General features: G+C 36.2%; 1 protein-coding gene across 2 annotated transcripts in view; it reads right to left on the bottom strand.

Moving 5' to 3' along the window:
* Window positions 1–16,795: 16,795 nt before the first annotated feature.
* CDH9 (cadherin 9) overlaps window positions 16,796–19,472 on the bottom strand; it is a 99,935-nt gene continuing 97,258 nt past the window's right edge. For both annotated transcript variants that reach the window (XM_009938092.2, XM_075417138.1), the window contains one exon: window positions 16,796–18,027. In XM_009938092.2, coding sequence (XP_009936394.2) covers window positions 17,540–18,027 — 488 coding nt within the window. In that variant the 3' untranslated portion in view covers window positions 16,796–17,539. The remainder of the gene's footprint in view (window positions 18,028–19,472) is intronic.

A 19,472-nucleotide genomic window follows, 5' to 3' on the forward strand; every position in this document is an offset into this window, starting at 1 on the left:
TCCAGAAAGATACGTATTTTACTCCCCACCCCACTTCTCATTCTTACCTCTTTTTCCCTTACTTTAATTTATTTTTTAACTTACTGTCTTGCATATACTCCTGATTCTGGACAAGACAAAAAGGTCAAAAAAACCCCCAACATAACATGGAAGTAAGCTCTCTGTCACCCTATCTCACTTGTACTGTGATGTTCTAGGTGCTTAGCATATTATAGTACCATGAATCTCTCTAATGTTGAAGTCTAGATTTTTTTTTTAATTTTTTTTTTACAGGGGTAATTTATTTGTACAAATTCAGTAATGGTTCTGCTGTGGCTTCCAAAGAAACCACTATCCCTGAAGCAGTTAGTGTCCTCGTAGTCTTTGCTGATGAAGAGTCCTCAACCATATTTCGGTACTTGACATTGTTGATAATACCATCTTCCTGCACTATCCCCATACCAATCCTAGTTATCTGACCAATCTAATCCATTATTGTCTTTCAAATTTGGGGTGCTTCTTTGTGTTGATAAACCTTCTGCTTATAATGTAACAAGGTTAGACTTATGATCTTCCATTTTCTGTGTTCAGCTGTACAGTTTTGCTCTGTTTCCTTGTCTATACTTAGTAGGTTCCCAATATTATTTTACAATAATAAATTCTAAACGGTTTGTCACATAATTTAAGGAGAGGCATACCAGGTTACATATTTAATTGCGGGAATTAGAACTATTAATAAGACTTGATTTCACAAAAAGTTTGGAATGAGAAACAGCTATATAAAAGGTAGTTACTTAATTCTTTAACAATTTGAAAGATAAATAATGATTTTAGCATAGCTATGTTTAAACAATTGTTGCAAACCAAGATGCTGTGCTTTCTATTTTTATCTAGGTGCATTGATTTGCTGTGATAGGATATAACTATTGGTCATATTGCCCTTTAAAATTAACTCTCTGGCAGTAACATTTATGGTAGCATAGGGTTAGTAAATTTAGTGGTTGAGTGAACAAATTTTAGCAGTAGTAAAAAATCACCAGGGAGGCTGAAGGAATTATTGCTGAACCAGTAAGGACTAACAAAATTATTAATACATCCTTACATCTACAGTCTTTCCCTGGTGTACAGGGAGATGTTATCGTTTTCAATAGAGAATAAAATTTAATTTTCTCTAAGAGTAAAGTTAGTCTAAACCTATATTGAATAAAATTTTAGGGGGATTAGTCCATATGATGCATATGTGGAAGGACTTTGCTCTTTTCCTGAGATGACTGTAGAAAGATTTCACAGGAAAACAGAACATAGTATCAGCCTTCACTTAAGGACTTTTTGAGGTTTTTTTTTTACTTCAGAAGAGTCAATGAATTATGTGGCACAATTAATTATGTCTGAATTTTGACAAAATATTAACTATGGCTTTGTAAAAATTCAGAGCATGCCTACATTTTTCATATGTATATTTGCATTTCAATATCCTTTGACATTGTTTCTAAATTATTACCTATTCTGTGTGCATAGCTGATTAATTAGCTGGAACTCTAATGACACAACAGCATATTCTAATACAGATATATGAAGTAGGAGGTTTGATTAACAATGGAAATTGAGAAGTATCATCTTTCATTGGAAACATGGACACAGTTGACCTTTGAAATGAGGGAAAAAAAGACAGTCATTTCAGTTTGCCAGTGCTGATGTAAACAAAATATATATACTGATGTATCATTATTGGCCTGGGGAAAAAAAATTCCACTTGAGGAAAGATGCTAAAACCTATAACTTGGATTAATGCAGAATAAGCTGCAATTTATTTTTAAATACATTTGCTGTAAAATAATGTATCATATAGAGAGCATTGTGAAAAGTTCAGTTCTCTGCATCTAAGTAATTTGTGAATGTTTAGCTGTGATTTCATATTTTTGTTTCAAAATAAACTGTTCTACCCATATACTGGAAAATTCTGGTGTCTTGTAGACCATGAGCACAAAGAGTTTGTCTATCCCACTTGTGCCAGGCTTCCTATAGTTATTCAGCTTTAAAATCTTCTCTTGAACTGATCTAAGGATCCCAGAGATAGGGTACAGTATTGAATTAACACTCTGGAAACAATTCTGTGCTCATTTCCAGCAGTGAAATGATTTTGGCTCCATTGCATTTTCACTTGGATAATTCATATCCTGTCAATCATAGGTAAGCACCAATTAACAAAGGGGACTTTAGACACTTCGCCACTTCAAGATGTCGTTTGAGTCAATACTTGCGTTTAAACATTTTTAAAGGCACCCACAACAGTATGTTGCATTAGCATGGTGAGAAGGTTCATTATATTCAGTTAATACACTTCTCCCTGTGTCAGGTTTCCTCTCTAACCATGAAGTTCAGCTACCAGACTGAAGCTAACAGAATCTGTGCTGATCACCTGAAGGAGACTGTGGAAAAGAGAAGTGAGATATAAAGCTTATATGGTAAATAAAAATATCCATTTTCCAGGAAAAGACATTAGTTTAGGAAAGACATAAAGATAGTGTCTGCTGAGGGATTGTTTGTGTTTTCAGAGGTGTAACTTCTGACTATGAGGTAACCACACTGCAAACTGGCCATGTATTTTCTGTTTGCCCCGGTGCGTGGTGTTATCCAGTGTTCGGCTTGTAGCCTCATGCTCACGCAAGCTGCTCCGGTTGGGCAGAACAGCCCTACCAAGTGCAACTACATCCTGCTTCACCAAGGCGGGGAGCTGGCCGAGTAGAAATTCATATCCTGCCCAATGTCTCTGAGGAGCACAGCAGGCACAGTGGGTTCTGCAGTGTATTTCTGAGGTTGCCTGCTTATCTAAATATTCATTCAATTGGAAAGCTGTATTGGGAGAAAGTATCACAGATTCCAGTATGGACTCTGTTAAGAAGTGTGTGTCGGAAAAAAAAATTACAGAAATAGTGCAAAAAGGTAAGGAAAGTGACAGTCTTGACTTGAGACTAGGTTTAAAACACAGCAACTTGTTAAATCTAAATCTAAATACATTCAATATAGCTCAAATATAATGTTTGTTCTGCATGGCAGTTTCATTGATGTATTTGACAGTGGCAAGTTTGCAAGCATGCAGTGCGCAGTTCAAGACTTATTTTTCTTTAAACATAAGTGTCTATGGAAAGCGTTCTGTCATTCAGTGACGTCCTTTGATAGATAACTGCTCTAGAGTTTTCTCCATGACCATTTGACTAGTATTAAAAAATCTATAGTGGTAAGGCTTAAGTTTAGAAGTATGTATTGCTGTTAAATTAATTATGTCTCTTGTCTGGAGAGCTTTCTACAGGGCAAGGTTAACAAAGCATAGTATTAAGGAAACCTTGTCTTCTTCATTATACTTTAAAAATTATTAAAAAATAAGTAAGAGGTGACAGTAAATACCTAAAAATATTTATCTGTAGTGATATTTTTTCCTGTTCTTTACCAAAAGTAACTTTTGAAGAAACATGTGTTTTAACACAATTTTGCAGTATTTTCTGTAGAGGAAGTTTCCAACTTGCTATACAAATATGGCACAGACATCAAGTAGTATGTTTATGTTCCAGAAGAAGTTCTGATATTCCTTTAGGTAAGAAAACAATAATGAAAAGTACGTTTCAAAATTTCATAAGAAAACATTTATTAATAATTAAAACTCTGTATGTAATAGGTAAAACTTCATTTTAATAATATAGCCTAATTTTAGAAGTTTGCCATGTTGGTTTCTCTGAATCTTCTTCTAGGCAGAATAAAATTATATGAAAGTTAATGCATTCCATGTGCTCAAACTGTAAATAACCTGATGGGCCCTGGCTCTCTTCCTCTGCATGCAGAAGGTCATCCTTTCTTGTTGTGAGGGTTAGCAGTTGCGCCTGTGTGTGGTACTTTTGGTAGCCTTCTGGGTGGCAGAGGAAGGGGAACAGAAACAGTAGAAGCCAGTCAGAGAACCCTACAGCTACTAGCATTTTCCTACAGAAAACAATGAAGTACTCTTCCTCTTTTTTGGGGGGAGGAGTGGGGTGGGGTTGTTTTTTTCATTCTATTCTGTATATATCCCAGTATGATAATGGTAGTAGATCAAATACACTTTAGCATTGTACTATACAAAAAATGGGAAAAAGTAAAGAAAAGGTCCATGTGGGAATGATAATATTTACACACGAAAGTAGCATACAAAATGTGTGTATGCTACTGAGATTCAAATTTCAGTATTTGACATATTGGTCATTTGTTTTTCTTTGATTACATCCTGAGAAGCAGCACAAGAAATGTATGCTGTTAACAGCTGATACATTGAATGTCATGTTTAATAATTTTCAAATATAATAAAAATATTTAATATTTTCTTGTGGTTTCTTTTGCATAATGCTGAAATCAATGCCAATGAAAGCCATGTATTTTTTATATTCCTTAGACATTCAAGAGAACATAAAAATGACACACACGGGGCTGATTCAAACATTTTGCTGTATTAGCATAAACATTTCTTTCTGAAAACATGCATAAGAAGCACAGCAGGATTATACGTTTGGCATTACCATGCCCCAGAGGGCTTATGCTTATGTAGCAGTGCTAGGAAATGAGAACTTTCTTCCAAAAAATAGAATTTTGCTTTATGAAGGTAATTTGATAGGGGTATTTTGCAGGTATACAAAGGTTTGCCAGTGGAGCAGCTCTGCAGTACCAGGTTCTGCATCTTAATATTATGTAATAAAAAATGGAATCTATGTACAATTATTTAATATTGCAGATGCTACTGCTGTAAAAGCGTGATATTGTCTTAGTAATTACCCCTTCATTCTCGTTCCATCCCTTATGCCTTAGCAGAATGATTCTCTACTATGTTATTATTTGCTCTTCTCTTGGTTAATTTAAATTATAGCAAGTAAATGAGCTTGTACATTTTTCTTGGGGAGATTATTCTCCAGTTTAACAAATATCAGTGCTCGGATATTGAATTTCCTCATAGTCTCTCTATACATATCTATTCCTAATTTTAAGTGGAATACTTTATATTTTTGAAGAGAAATGTCTTGTAGACCACACCTGGTATTTAGACTTTTCCATTGGTTTTCTCATATTTGAATGGTGCATTTCTACTGTGGAAAGCTGCTTGGTTTTAAAGGACACTTCTTGCGTATCTTTGTGTGCTTTTTTTTTTTTTTTAACATCCTGTAGTCTACATATGACCCATTGGCTGGATTATTTTTTAACCTGTGTAGTATCAGAGGAAACTTTACTTATTTTTTCATACCAAAAATTTTCTTCTTCCTTCTGTTTCCTTTTTTATTCTGTAAGCTCTAATTGCAGAACTATGAGGGCTGCACGAGCAGAAAAGGGGCACAGCTTGACTTCCTGCTTCCATGCTGCATTTGGGCCATGACTAAGAAGGAAAACAGTATTTTTACTGGGAGACTCAGTAAATATGATCTTGAAGTCACTGGCAGTTAATAAATTTGGAAACCCTATTTTTTTGCTGAGTTATTTACTTGACTAGGACTGTATTGTCTGTCAGCAATCACAATATATACATAAGTTCACATCTTAGAAGGAAAAATATTTTCAAGATACTACACGAAGTTCTTAAAATAATAATGAGCTAATTTAAAAAATAAAATTCAGGTTTGGGAATTACTTATCTTTTGAACACAAATCATAAATTATTTATAGGATTGGTGGCTGAAAGAGGTTTAAAGGGGATCACAGTTTATCCAATGATCAACAAAACCAATTTACAAATGTAACATTTTCCAGTTTTGTAACTCTCCCCACTACTAAAACCTATATCGTAATGCAGACACATAACCAGAGTGCTGATTAGTCAATTTCTGTTCCATTATCTTTCATCCTCCCACATGTCTATCCTTTTTCATGTTATCGTTACAATATCTGTGTATCTTTCTTTTATGATATATTTTGATGTTTCCTGGACCGTAGTCTGAGATCTGTCATCCACAATAATTAGTAAAGAACTTGTGTAAAAGTATTCTCTTGTTCTGCTCTTTCTCCAAAGATCTGTTTATTGTAGGAAAGTAAAAAAAAAAATAAAAAAAAAAAAAAATCTATTTTCTTTTAATTTTTCATCCTTAAGAAAGGATGCTTTATAGCCTATAATGAGCATACTTAGTATTTTAGGAAACTGAAACAACATTAATCATCTGCGAATGACACTATATCCTTCTAAACCTCAGTAAGTTGCTAATGCCATTTAGCCTCCAGGGTTTTTTTTGCCAAATTAACTATTCAAAATCTATTTATGCATTAAAAATTAATTTAGTAACTGTAAAACTTGATCTCATAGTTTTTTGAGAAAATCAGGTAGCAAGCTTAAAGCAAGTGTAAGCCCAGATCATAATTAAATAGAAGCTATTTAAAGCATAAAAGGAATCATAAGAGATTTTAAAGCTTCATGGAAGATGGATGTATTAGTAGCTGTTAAAATGGTAGTCCAGAACAGGGCAGGAACAATACTGAACCAAGCTCATCTCTTTTATTTATAGAGGCTGCTTGTCAGAGCTTACTGGTGTTACTGTTAGACAGAGCAAAAAACACATGTCATTTTGCTGGGGTGGGGGAAGCAATAACATAGGTCTCTTGTATTCCTGAAATAAGAATCAACCAATCTTTCATAAATGAATTTAGAGAAACGGAAACATTAAGATAATCTAATTATTGTTCTACAATGTATCTCTTAGGAAAAATAATAGTGCTCCAATATTTAAACCAGTCTGAAAGAGCTGAACTCCTGGAGGAATCTCTTTGTGTGTCAGCAGGAAGCGGGGAAAGAACATTAGTTCCCTCAGTTTATTCTGTTTACAGTCTGCAGGTTTGGGTGCTTGTGTAAACAAAAGATTAGCAGTAAGTCATCATCAGCAACAATATTCTGGAGAGCAAAACCACATTCACAGTTGCCTCTGTAGTTATACTCAATGAGGAAATTAATACTACAAAATTAGAAGGCAGCAGAACACAGATGTCTGTGGATGCACAAGGTATTATATAACAGTGAATAATTTCCTATATACTCAGAGACTACAGGTGAAAGTCCTGGGGTTCATTGCAAAAGATGGGGAGAAAACAATGGAAAAAAAGAAATTCTAGGAAAAATGATTTTGTTCTTGAACTAGGTAGAACATATCAGTGTTGTTCAGACCTGCTTATAGGCACTATATAGGTTGAATGACTAATGTATTATACATCTAGGCAGCATGAATCTATGTATTTTTAGTCAGTGTATACTCTCTATTAAAGGAATTTTGTACAAGTTCATCGTGACATCATTCACTTACATCATACTCCATAAGGAAAGGATGTGATGCTATGGGACAGATGGCTAAATACTCCATCCAAATCCAAATTAATTTCATCTGGAGAGAACAGAAAATTAAATCTGGAGCTGCTAAGTGTAATGCAATAATTACTTTACCACGTTCTGCTCAAAGCTGGAAACCATTAAAGATCTATCAATGAACTTGCATTTTCATAGCTGTATTGACCCTTGTCTGCAGTGTTCTGGTTGACCAAGATATTTAGAACAATACTGTCACTAACAGAACTGCAGGAATCCACATAGTCATTCAGGCCTGATTCCATGATGATGTTGCAACTTGAGAGAGTAGCCTGTAACAGTATGCGACATCTGAACATTTCTTGGAAGCAAGACTTGGATTTAGCTGAGACCTTTATTGAATCAGAAATGTAACTGACTTTGGAAGAATGAAGGTTCAGAGCCAAATGTTATGTTCTTGCTCTTTATTTTTGCCATCCAGGGCTGCAGCCTGACAGTTGAGAGTTCCTGTCTTTGGCAGGATAACCAAGATGTGGCAGGAATCTTCTTATAATCCAATGTTTGGCTCCTGTGACCCACTGGCTTCAGAATTGTTTGCAATACTTTAAAGAAATGTGTATATTACAAGAGCCACAGGATGAATTACTATTTAATTGCACAGTAAAATTTATTTAGAATATGTATGTGTGGCACATATGAATTATGTATTATTTTGTTACGAAATGGTTTATCTAATAATTTTTAACTAGCTGCTCTGAAATTCTGCTCTTGTGACTCTTTGAGTATGCTGACAATCCTGTCCTACAAAATTCAGTCAGTGTGTTGCTCTACTGGCTGAAAAGTGAGATTAGAAGAATGTTTTCCCATAAACTTCTTTGCTGTATTTATGCACATATAACAAAAATTAATTGAAAAAGTATTATTTGGCAAATGGCCCTAAATGTAGCTATAGGACACATTAGCACATCTATCTTGAAAATGTTGCCTTACCACAATACTCAAAATTTTCAATTTATAAATGATAATTTCTGTTAATAAACAATTAAAAAATTAATTTGGCATTTGGACTTAAAAATCTTATATTTCAGAGAGGCATTAGAGATTTTTCTAGCCTTTGTCAGTCCTGATGAGAAGGGATCCATAAGCCTAAAAATTGGTCTGTTTTTATTAAAGCAGCTAATATAATTGGATGAAATATATTACCTCTCTCCTCAGGCTTTCCTTCTATTACAAGTGTATAAATATTTTTTATTGGAAAGTCTGTATTTACTAGGTAGAACTGTAACACCTTTCTCTTTTTTTCTCTATTGTATATAAGACAGTATAGATTCATAGCTTTTGTAAGCTTATTTAAAAATCTGTACAAAGAGTCTTTCTGCAAGTTACATATACAATATATAATACAGTCTAACACTTTAAAATTTATTTAAACCTGCTTTATAGGATTGTTAGGATCAAGCCTTTAATTTACTTGCAACTATCAGGTTTAAAACATTGAAAGAGATTTCCTTTATCTCACTCAAATATATGTGTAAATTACATCAGATTATTTCACTTGTACAGGCACGTGTTTGTATTAATGATGTAATGCAGAACTGATTTTCATTTAATTTTTAAAGGCTTTTCATAAAATCAAGAGACAGATCATTAATGTGAAGGTTTTGTTTGCTCGAGAAAATTACAGTGCACGATTTTTTATAGTGCTTTCCAATGAGTTTGGTGTTGTGAAGTCCAGCAGCATTTCACTGATTTTGGAAGAAAATTGCAGTGGGTGATATCTGGCCCTTACTGGTAGTGCTGTGCAAAAGCTGGCTGTAAAACAGTGCAGGGTTGGGCGAACATCAGTAACAACAAATATTCTGGCACTATTGCACAAGATGGCTGAAGGCACTCAGGCATGGCACAGAAGAAAGCACACTGCCATTGCTTTGGAAAAGATCAAGCTTCCCCCTTGGTCAGCGAGTTGCAGATGGCAGCATATATGTTAGCAGGTGGGGAAGCTGTTTACTTCCTTTGGCTGTCACCCTGGTTCCCACTGGATGGTGCCATGATGCCTTGTGTCCATTCTGTATCCCAATTTGAGCATCAGTCAAAACAAAGCCCTTCACTTACACAGGGGATGGAGTTGAAGAGCCTCTTCAAGTCTTGTTTTCTCCCTGCGTCGCTGCTGAGTGCTGATCAGGCTTGTTCTTAAAGACTTGTCACTAAATTACCAATCTGACACTGCTGGGGGGAAAAAAAGCATTTTTTTTTCAAAAATCAAAAGAGAATTTCTCATCAAGAAAACAAATGGAAAGGAATGGAAGGAGTTTTTAGAAATAAATCATAATTCATTCTGAAGGAGTGAAGACGAGCTGATGTTTGGTACTACAACCTGATATTCTCCCACTGTCCACCCCTTCTGTTCCACTGTCATCTGCTTTAAATGAAAGATTAACTTTTAGATTAAAGATACTTCTTGGCCAAATCTGGGCATATTCCTGCAGTTTTTAGGGCTTACTCCACATTTCTTTGTCTCCCCTTTTCGCTCTCTGCCTGGACTTAAAAGCCTCTTTTGTTCTCTTTCCTTCAGGAAGCAAGCCCAGAGAGCACCTCAACCTCTTATCTTGCAGCTGCCTTGGACCTGTCTCAGAAACACAGACTTGTCCAAAGCACAACCTTAATTTGGGAAGGATCTTTGACTCATGGTGTCCCATGGAAAGGCACCTTCCTTTAAGATGTCTGAATTTGTGGGGCGGTAAAATCTAATTAAAAGCAAAATTTCTGATAAGTTTAAGCAGTGAAGGTACATAAATTAAGACCTCCTAAATTATTAGCTGTTCTCAAGGCAGTGTGGCCTGTGAAGAGAAGAGCAGGCTTCTGCTTCTGTCTCCACTACTGTCCTGCTGGGTGTTCTTGGGGAAAATAGTGCACAAATAACTGGTTTTCCTACCTGTAAAAAGGTGATAATGATACTGACCTTCTTTGTAAAAAGCTTTAAAATCTAGGGATGAAAAGCATTATATAAAAAGTAAGTAATATTATTGTTGCTCGTAGCAACTAGCAGCCTGCTTCCTGACAGCTGCAAGAGCAATTCTCAAGTAACAAAAATCCCAGCTTTAATTTCCTTCTCTCCGTTTTTGCTAGTGAAACTCCAGCTTTCACCTCTGCTTCCAGTACGAAGTGCCAGATATGTACTTACATGATGCAGTGACTGGGAGGGTCATTCTGCCTTCTTCTGCTGCAGGGAAAGGAAGACTGTAAGGATCCCAGACTTCCAAGATTTTTGATCCTATGCTGCTCTGAAGATATTATTGCACTACTCTAAGAGGTCATAAAGTGTTTCTAATGCTGTCTAAATGTTTACCAATAACTGTAAAGGTAAATTGAAGGACAGAACTATGAGCAGTGAGCAATGTTATTATCATTTTACTCTCACCAAAAATCAAAATCTGTGTTTGTGCAGGCTTACTTTGTACAGCCTGTCATTCCCATGTGAGAAGTGATGGGAGAAATGCTTGGCACACTGACTCTAAAAGCAAATGCTTTTTAAAATTATAGAGTTCATTCGAAGCTTGATGAAGTATATTAATATGTGTTATGACAGGAGCTGTGTCAAATTCCGTGGTAAAATGAACAAAACCAGGAATATGCTCATATTTTATGTCACAAGACGGCTATGAAAATGTATTTCCTGCTAAAATATTGCACACCAGCAAGGGGAACGAAGATGACGAAGTTGTGACAAGACACTGTCACTACTGCTGCTTTTAGTGGTGATCTGAAATTTGCTAAAAAGTATTCCAATGAATTTTACTGGAGTGGGGGAAGGGTGTTGCAGAGTGTTTGCTTTGAATAGGGAAGGTGGGAAGCGGGGAGTAAAAGGAAAGAAGTAAATGTTCCTGGATGTCCTCTGTTGCATGTTGCTCCTTGACAGCCAGTGGGCTGATTCCACGCAGGCACTCGCTTCCCCCATAGAAATGACGCCAACATGGTTTCTTTAGAACACCAGAACAGTGATATTCACAACCCTCTTTTCTGCATTTCCTTTTCTGTGAGATTTTAACGAAGATGTAAAATCCCAAATTTGGAAGTGATTTTTAAACAGAGTTCAGGCCAGATGCCTCCTAGTTTGGACTCTGATTCATGAACTGAAACTGAAGTGTAAAATATACCATCTAACAGCAGGATACTAGAACAATATAAAACAATCTGTAAAATTGGATTGTTTTATGTCCTTTGGTTTGCACATAGTTGAATGTGTCTTGTACTCTGTCATGCTTTTTTCCTTTTAGGTGGACATCTCAGAATAGAAGTAGTACCTAGGTGTTTCTGTTGGTTAACCTTATAGATACTAAAATGGTTTTTTTTATATGTGCATATATATGCACTCACCCATACACATAGACAGATGCCTAAAAACTAATATCCACGTTATATTCCTGAAAATTGCTTCTAGATTTCATCTATCCCCCATTCATCTTCCCATAGCAGAGGCAAAAATTATGGATTTCCCCAGCATGTACTTTTTCTTTTTTTTCTTTGCTTTCTGGAACTGCTCAAGTTCATCTACAAATTAAATTGTAAAATATAAAATTTAACAATATGCAATGGCCCAAACACGTGTTCTAGCTGTCTGCTTAGCACAAGCGCAGAGTGAAGTGTAAATACGACCTTAAAATACAATTTTCAGTGTAAATTAGACTATTAGCAGTTGAAATGACTTTGGCAGAGCAGAAGGTGTTAATGCCTGTTGTCATCAATGCATAAGAAAAGTACTAATGGAAATTTTTATGTATGTTATTTTTGTGTGACTATTCTGTTCTGAAAACAGCTACTTCATGAAATGACTGAAAATTTTAAGCATGCTTCTGCATGGTGGTGGTTGCAGTTAGGTTGCTTAATCTGGCATGATGAGGAGTCTGTTTTGGCATTTCACTAAAAGATGCAACCTTCTGTGGAAAATTGTCTCCAGAATTATTTTTTACTGATAAGAGTGTTTATCAGGATAAGCTTGTAACTCTGTAAAGATTTACAAAATTCAATTAAAGTGAAAAGAAATAGAAACTACATAAACATTACAAAATAAGACCTTCGTCATGTGTTCCTCTTTTTTCCATTTCCTGCTTTCAATATGGAGTAGATTTAATTTTTTTTTTCTTTAAACTTTCATGTGGAATTTTTCTGTATTAATTTTTACTCCTTTTCACTCTTTTTTTCTCAGCTTCTCTGCTCTTAATCCTAGGGAGGCCCCATTCAAAATCGATTTAAGACTTTGGAATAAGTACTAAATCAGGCTCAGCTGCCACAGTATTTCCTCAGGAGTTGGTAAGTTGATCTTGGCCCTCAGCAGTCACAAGTAGTTTTTCTGCAAGAGATCACGAATTAGCCTTGTACATCCTAAGTGTTTCCAGCTACTTCTTCTCCTTTCGAGTGCACCACAACATATCTGAGTGGCAGAAATGTAGATCCATGGTGAGATTAGCATTATAAAAAATGACCTTTCTCCTTCCTATTGAGCCACTTCTAAGATCTCAAGGCCTTGGACTTCCCAATGAGACATGTCTGAGGTTTGAGGCAATCCCATGGATCTGGAACTTTGCTAAGCACAGTTGATTTTACGGAGGATGAAGATGTGCATAAACATGAAATGGACAACATTTCTGTGCCTCAGTTCTTTCACAGAGGGAGGAACATCTGCAGAAGCATTACAGGAAGGAGTTCCTACCTCTCATCCCTCTTTTTCTTTCCTGATGCTTAACCAGTATTGCATATCCCACTGCGCCAATTAGGACTTCTGCTCAGTATTGGACCAATATTGTTTGCCTATCCAGCTGAAACTTGGTCTTTTTTGTTGCACCTTTTGTCAGTGGTATCCATCAATGTCACTAATCTTAAAATGCCGAAGGAAGCTAATAACTTCATCAGTACCAGCTTGTATTGGACAACTCAAATGTTTTTGCTGTATCAGTCAGCTCCTTCAACTGTGCTAGGGTAGTGGTGTCCATGCTGGACCTCCTCCAATTCCTCTAAATATGGACCTGTAAAACCAACAATAGCATCTAAGAGGCCTCTCATGATCTTTTCCTTCCCTGTATCTTTGTGAATCCAAACGTAATGTAATAGTGGGATCCAGGTGTGATGCTCCCTTTAGGACTTAGAGAAATCACATAGCTATTTTTTCACAGACGCTTAAAAGGAGATGGTCTACCAGTAACTGGACTTAAAAATTAGTTGTCCATATATACATATATTATCCAATCTCCTTTCCTTCGCCCTCAAAATTCCTGTTTCTTCATTGAATGGTGAATTTTGTTAATATATATTTCACAAAAATATTGTGTAAATGATCAAAACATTGATGTACAATATTCTATCAATCTGAAGATATTACTGGAAAATGCAAGTTATTCAAAGGGTGATCTGAAGTTTTTGTGCCACCTTTGTAGCCTGACAAGCTAGGTTTCTATATCTGCCAATGCTATGCAAATTCCCATTGGTTTCTATATCTGGCCCTCTGCCTGCTCAAAGGCATAGAAAACCTGGGATTTAATTACACCAACTAGGGCATTAAGAGTGGCTGGCCACGCAGAGGCCTCAGTGAGTCACAGGCCAGAAGCTGCCCCTGGTCATCTCAGAATGTCCTCAGCACTGAAGGTGATACAGCATGGGTTTTGCAGGTATAACCCTCTAGCATTTTGGCTGGGCAAAGTCAGAGGCAGTGCAGCTGCTCTGCTGAATACCCATCACAGCACAAGAGCATGCCTCTGTCATAGACAAAGACAGCAGTGGTACCCCTTGAGGGATATGGCTGTTGATGTGCAAAGGGACTCCTCTGTGGGAAATACCCTGGGAAACAGTCTGACTTATGACAACAGAAGAAGCAACTCATCCTGTTGCATATGGCTGTCACTCATTGATTCTATCATATAAAAAGTCATCAAGAAGCGCCCCCCCCCCCCCAATCCCCATGGAAGTAAACAGATAAAAATGGTATACAACAAAATGAACACATCACAGTAGTTTCCACTGTGAATACAAATTCCTCGTCAGTGCTGTGGTATTTACTGTGTTGTTTCAGATGCAAGAGTAAAAGAAGATCCATTTTTCAAAAAATTATTGTAATAGGAAAAAAGTTTCTGCCACTCGAATGAACACAAGCACATAACTAGCAGTTAGGCATGTCAGGTGATAAACTTGCCAACTAGTTCTAGTAATTTTAAGAATGCTTTAAATGTTCAGCAATTCTGAGAAATTACTTGTTTTCCTGTATCAACTATAGGAGTTTCTGTAAGGTGCAAATCCATGTAGGTCAGCTTTTAAGCAAGTATTACTCTAAGTGGTACAGTGTTCTTGGGCTCACTGAAGTGATGGGAAAGCACGGGAAAGTCTCATTCTCTCGCTGAAAACAAAAGCTAAAGCTGCCTCTCTTTGTTTTAGTGGCAATGACTCATGAGATGAGAAAACCTACAGTGAGAGAAAGGGGGGTTGCCTTTTTTTCATGACCATTTGGAGTTTCTGCTCTTCCCGAAGTACCACAGTGGTACTGGGACCTAATAATACTTAGGATATGTCTCTACCAGAGCATTCTGTGACACAACTTCTACAATACCTTTTTTTCCTTTCTGTCACTACTTTCTGGAAAAAATAAAAGAAGATAAAAACCAATACACAAATAAGATCATTTCTATGTGGAAAATACAATTTCTAAATTAAATTTATACGTCTTCAAGGAAGAAGAATTCCTCACAACCTGTTTCGTTCATCCTGCCTTCACCAGTAGCCTCTCTGACATCAAACTGGTACCCTTTGATGTGTCTTGCATGAACCCTTAACATCTTAAAAACCTATTCCACTGATCTATACCTCGCTTGTATCTGTCCTTACTTGGGGACAGACATCTTTTCATTCTCTTCTCTCCTGCCATTCTACATAACTCAGATTTCTGATGACACCTTATAAGATTGCTAAAAGCTCTTCTCTTAGTCCAGTCTACTGTGTTTATCACTGAAGATGAAGTTTGAGTGTACAATTTCTATAAGTCAATGAAATTTTTCTATATTCTTATTTTGTTTTGTTTTGTTTTTTCTTTTTTCTTTTTTTCCCCCAGTCATTTCTCTTCAGGAACATAGCTGTTTTATAATGTTGTTTTTTTTCTCCTATCCCATCTTAAGGCTAGGGCCTTAAAGTTATGAAAATTGCATTGAAAGAGTAATATATTCCTGTGTACTTTCACTTTGCTAGCAACACGGCTGAGAATATACATTCCCCAAGTCTTTTGCTTTCACCTCCAAAAGACACAAAAAAGAAATATGCATTCTTACGCCATCAAGCTATACACTGATGTCTTGTAACTAGACCACATCCAGGTACATGGCTGACACATGGCTGCAGGTTATTGTGACATTTTTGTGTCATGAAGGTTTTTTTGCCTGCAACACAGTGTTGCAGACCTGACATGCAGCTCACAGTGCTCTGTTCAGGTGCTTGTTTGAACCCCTTAATCCCTTGACACCACCCCCACAGCCCCCAAAAAAAAAAAGTTCAGTGTCAGAAAACTTGAGATGCATCCTTAGGACTGTCAGAAGAATATGGTCGAGGGATAAAATAAATAATAGTAAGGAGATATTTTTTGAGAAATGATCTGAAAGTCAACATAGTAGAAAGGAAAATACTGGGCAGGAGTGTGTTCACATGTCTGAGTGAAGTGACCTTTTGTGTAGCTTTTCTATTATCTTTTTGATAAGAGACGAGCGTCTCAGTAGTCCACATTAAATTTCCAATGCGTATGTTAAGCTTCTCTCTGAAAAGATCTGAAAAATTACTAAGTAATTTAGAGAAAACCTTAAAATATTGTTGTTTTGGATGTCTACATGCATTTGATTTTCCCTAAAGTCAATAATAAAAATGGAAATGTTATGGATAGTGTACATTCTATGTTGTTGATGTCTTCGATTCTTTTTCATATATATGAGATGTTTGTTTGTTTGTTTCTTGAGCAAATGTGGATAAACCTTGCAACTCTCACTTAGATCATATATGATCCAAGTAAATTGCTCCTGTCCTGTGTTGTGAAAAAAATGTGCATTGTATAAAAGCTGATCCAGGAAATAGGTTTTAAACACAAGTATATACTTGAAGATTGTCATTAATGCTTTAGAAAATATGCAAATGTGTACACTTCTTTGAAGGAAGAGAACATGAACTTCTTTAATAAAACATTAGTTGGACTTTGTTTTTATTGCTTAGCTCACTTTGATCTAAAAAGAAGCTATTAGTGACACGTCTGATTTGCCTCATTGCCTCGAAACCCCAAAATAAGATTAGAATACAAAAGCCTTCCTTTCATTATTGATTATTCCTGAATTATTATTATTTTTTAAAAAGCTTATTATAAAATTGTTTTCATACCTACCAGAATAAACCATGGTTCCTCAAATCCCTGGACGTAAATCTGTTAAATCCTCCCACTGGTCACCTGTTCATGAAAGAAGGTATGTGGGGGCGAGTTTCACAATGAAACTACGTTTTTATGCCATATAGCGATACACATTGCGAGTCAGACTGCATTTATTTATAATCACTTTTTCAAATAATTTTTCTTTTTTCTACACTGTGTTCCCATTATACAGAGCAGTCTCTCCATATTGTTCTTGCACAGTACATTTCAACAACTAATCCAAAAAAAGAAAATGCATTCAAGAGTTAACTATTGCACAATATGCAATTCCTTTGTTTAGAAAGATTGGACAATTCCTTATGATTAACAAAGTACATGATTAAGTAGTGTTTATATAAATACTAATTTATTTAATAAAAATACAAAAATATAAATATACATATATAAAAATATCATGATGAATCCACACACAGACATTCTTTAACTCAGTAAATATGACAGTAATATTAATCTTTTTTAAAGTGTATTTTTGTGATGATGCAGCAATGTGGGTGCACACTGTCCCAGATAGTAGGAAAGGTAATGCAAAGCAATTTAAAAAAAATGAAGTTTCATCTCATTATTGAAGGCACAAAAAGCCTTTTATTGTCTTTCCATTGTCAATGAAAACCTTTCAGCAGAGATTTCTAGGAAGAGAGGGTGAATTATAGGTTTTTAAAAATCTAAATCATTCATATTCATTCACGTTGATTGATTGATAAGCAAACCCTTACTAAGACAACATCTATTTTTTGTAAATTTTTTATTCCCAAGTAAGAGAGAGTAGGCCACTTTATCTAGTAACATAGACATGAATTTCACTAACACTGACCAGGTCACAGGTTACTTTCTCAGTCTTGATCACTGTCGTCTCCACCATACATATCTGCCAGTTTTTTAAACCGAGGTCCCCAGTCACTGAGGTAATCATAGTCCTGGTTGCCCTCCGTGGTAAGCGATTCTAGGGAGCTGAGTGAATTTGCTATGGAATCATTTCCTTCATAGGCATATGTTGCTAGTGAATCATAAGGAGGGGCACCTGGGTCTAAATCATTTTCCTTTAACCTTCTATGAATAAAATCTTGGACATCAATGTTTTCCCAAAGAGGTGCAGTCCGTCTTATCTGAAATATAGTTTCTGGGATAACATCTCTTCTCATCTTATTTTCTTCCCTTGCTTCTGGATTTCTCAGTGTGCCAATGTCAAAAGCCTGCGTGTCTTCTTCCCCGCCTCCTTCATCATTGTAGGTCACGATGTTGTCCCGAACATCATCCTTTGAGATGATCAAGGGTTCTTTCTTCCTCTGTCTCTTGAGAGCCGTAAATAAGACAACTAATACTGAAAGGAAACAAAAGATGATTGAAGAAATAGTTAGTTAGAAATTAAATAACTGAGCTAATATTTTGCATGATCTGTTGAACTGATAAAGTTTTAAGGCTGGGATGGCATTTTTAGTAGCAAAATAGTGATTAAAGCTATCTCCAAGGTAAAGTTAGAAAGGAAGCATATTCATGATTTCATAGCAGTCAAACACTTATGCTTATTTCAAACTATCGGAGCAGTGATTAAAATATTATATATTTGAAGTAGATATGCAATTAAGCTGAAGTTGAAAAGAAGACAATGTCTTAAAATGTATCATCCTACTAGGACTGGACTTTCATTTTAGTTTTGTGAAGTACTGCCTTCCTGACAGTCACTAGCGGTGATTTCATCAAATGTAGTTGAATGTCCTCAGCAAAAGTAAATTACACTCTAGAAATCTAGTGATTTAGGTACGACTAAGTGCCAGATTCACTTTTGAAAATGGGATCTAAAGGTACTTCTGAAAATAAGAACCTGAAGATCTTCAGCTATAAATAATATTGACAAAACTATTTTTGGCTTCAATGACTGCAAGAATTGAAATCCAGTCTTTACTACTAAATGTTTCTTTTTAAAATCATGATCCCCCTAGTTTAAGAAGTGTTACTTGAATAACTCTTCTTTTGGAGAGGTAAGGATTGACACAATAATGAACCTCTACAGAGGGAGATGAAAAACTGAAGTTAAGATTTATAAATACATCCTCGTGCCTAAATGACATTCATTTCAGTAGGAATGCAATGCTTATATGTGTTCAAAAATCTGACCCTAGCTCCGAGCAGCTGGAGTAAATAAGAGAGGCCAGTGAGATCATCTGCCAATGAGGCACAATAGTGTTGCTGAACCACAAATTACAGCAGTGCTGAGCACTTCTGTTGAGTCTTAGGAGAAAAGGTTTTACTCTGAATGATTTGAGTACTGGTGAATACAAGGCAAGACTGGACGTGCCGCAGGTGGGGAGAGGGGAACTGAGATCTTCCACATGCCATTGTACAATGCTATGAATGTGAAGGCTGTTCTGTTTTGTTTGCAGTTTTGTATATGTACAGGGGCCATTCTTTGCAAGTTTTGCCAGTGCCAGACAAGTAATAGTGCACTTAAGTAACTTTAAGAATTTCATATACAAGAGCAGGGCAGATCACTAAAAGGTTATAGTGAAGAAGTGTCTTTCATAGCCATGCACTGAACAAGGCTCTCCTATTTTGGACACTATGACACCAGTCCACTATCCTAACACACTACATCTTGTTGAACAATGAAAGAAGGTGCCGAGAACACCACCAGCTGTAGACTAACAATTCTGTTTAGATGCTCTTCAGTCTTGTGCTACTCTGGCTTCAGCTATGTCTGTAGCGCCAAGTAGAGCAGGGTCTCTGCCCCTGGGGAGAAGACACATAAAACAGTCACACTGGTTTTGC

The sequence above is a fragment of the Opisthocomus hoazin genome, chromosome 3, assembly GCF_030867145.1.
Source record: "Opisthocomus hoazin isolate bOpiHoa1 chromosome 3, bOpiHoa1.hap1, whole genome shotgun sequence".
NCBI classification, from domain to species: domain Eukaryota; kingdom Metazoa; phylum Chordata; class Aves; order Opisthocomiformes; family Opisthocomidae; genus Opisthocomus; species Opisthocomus hoazin.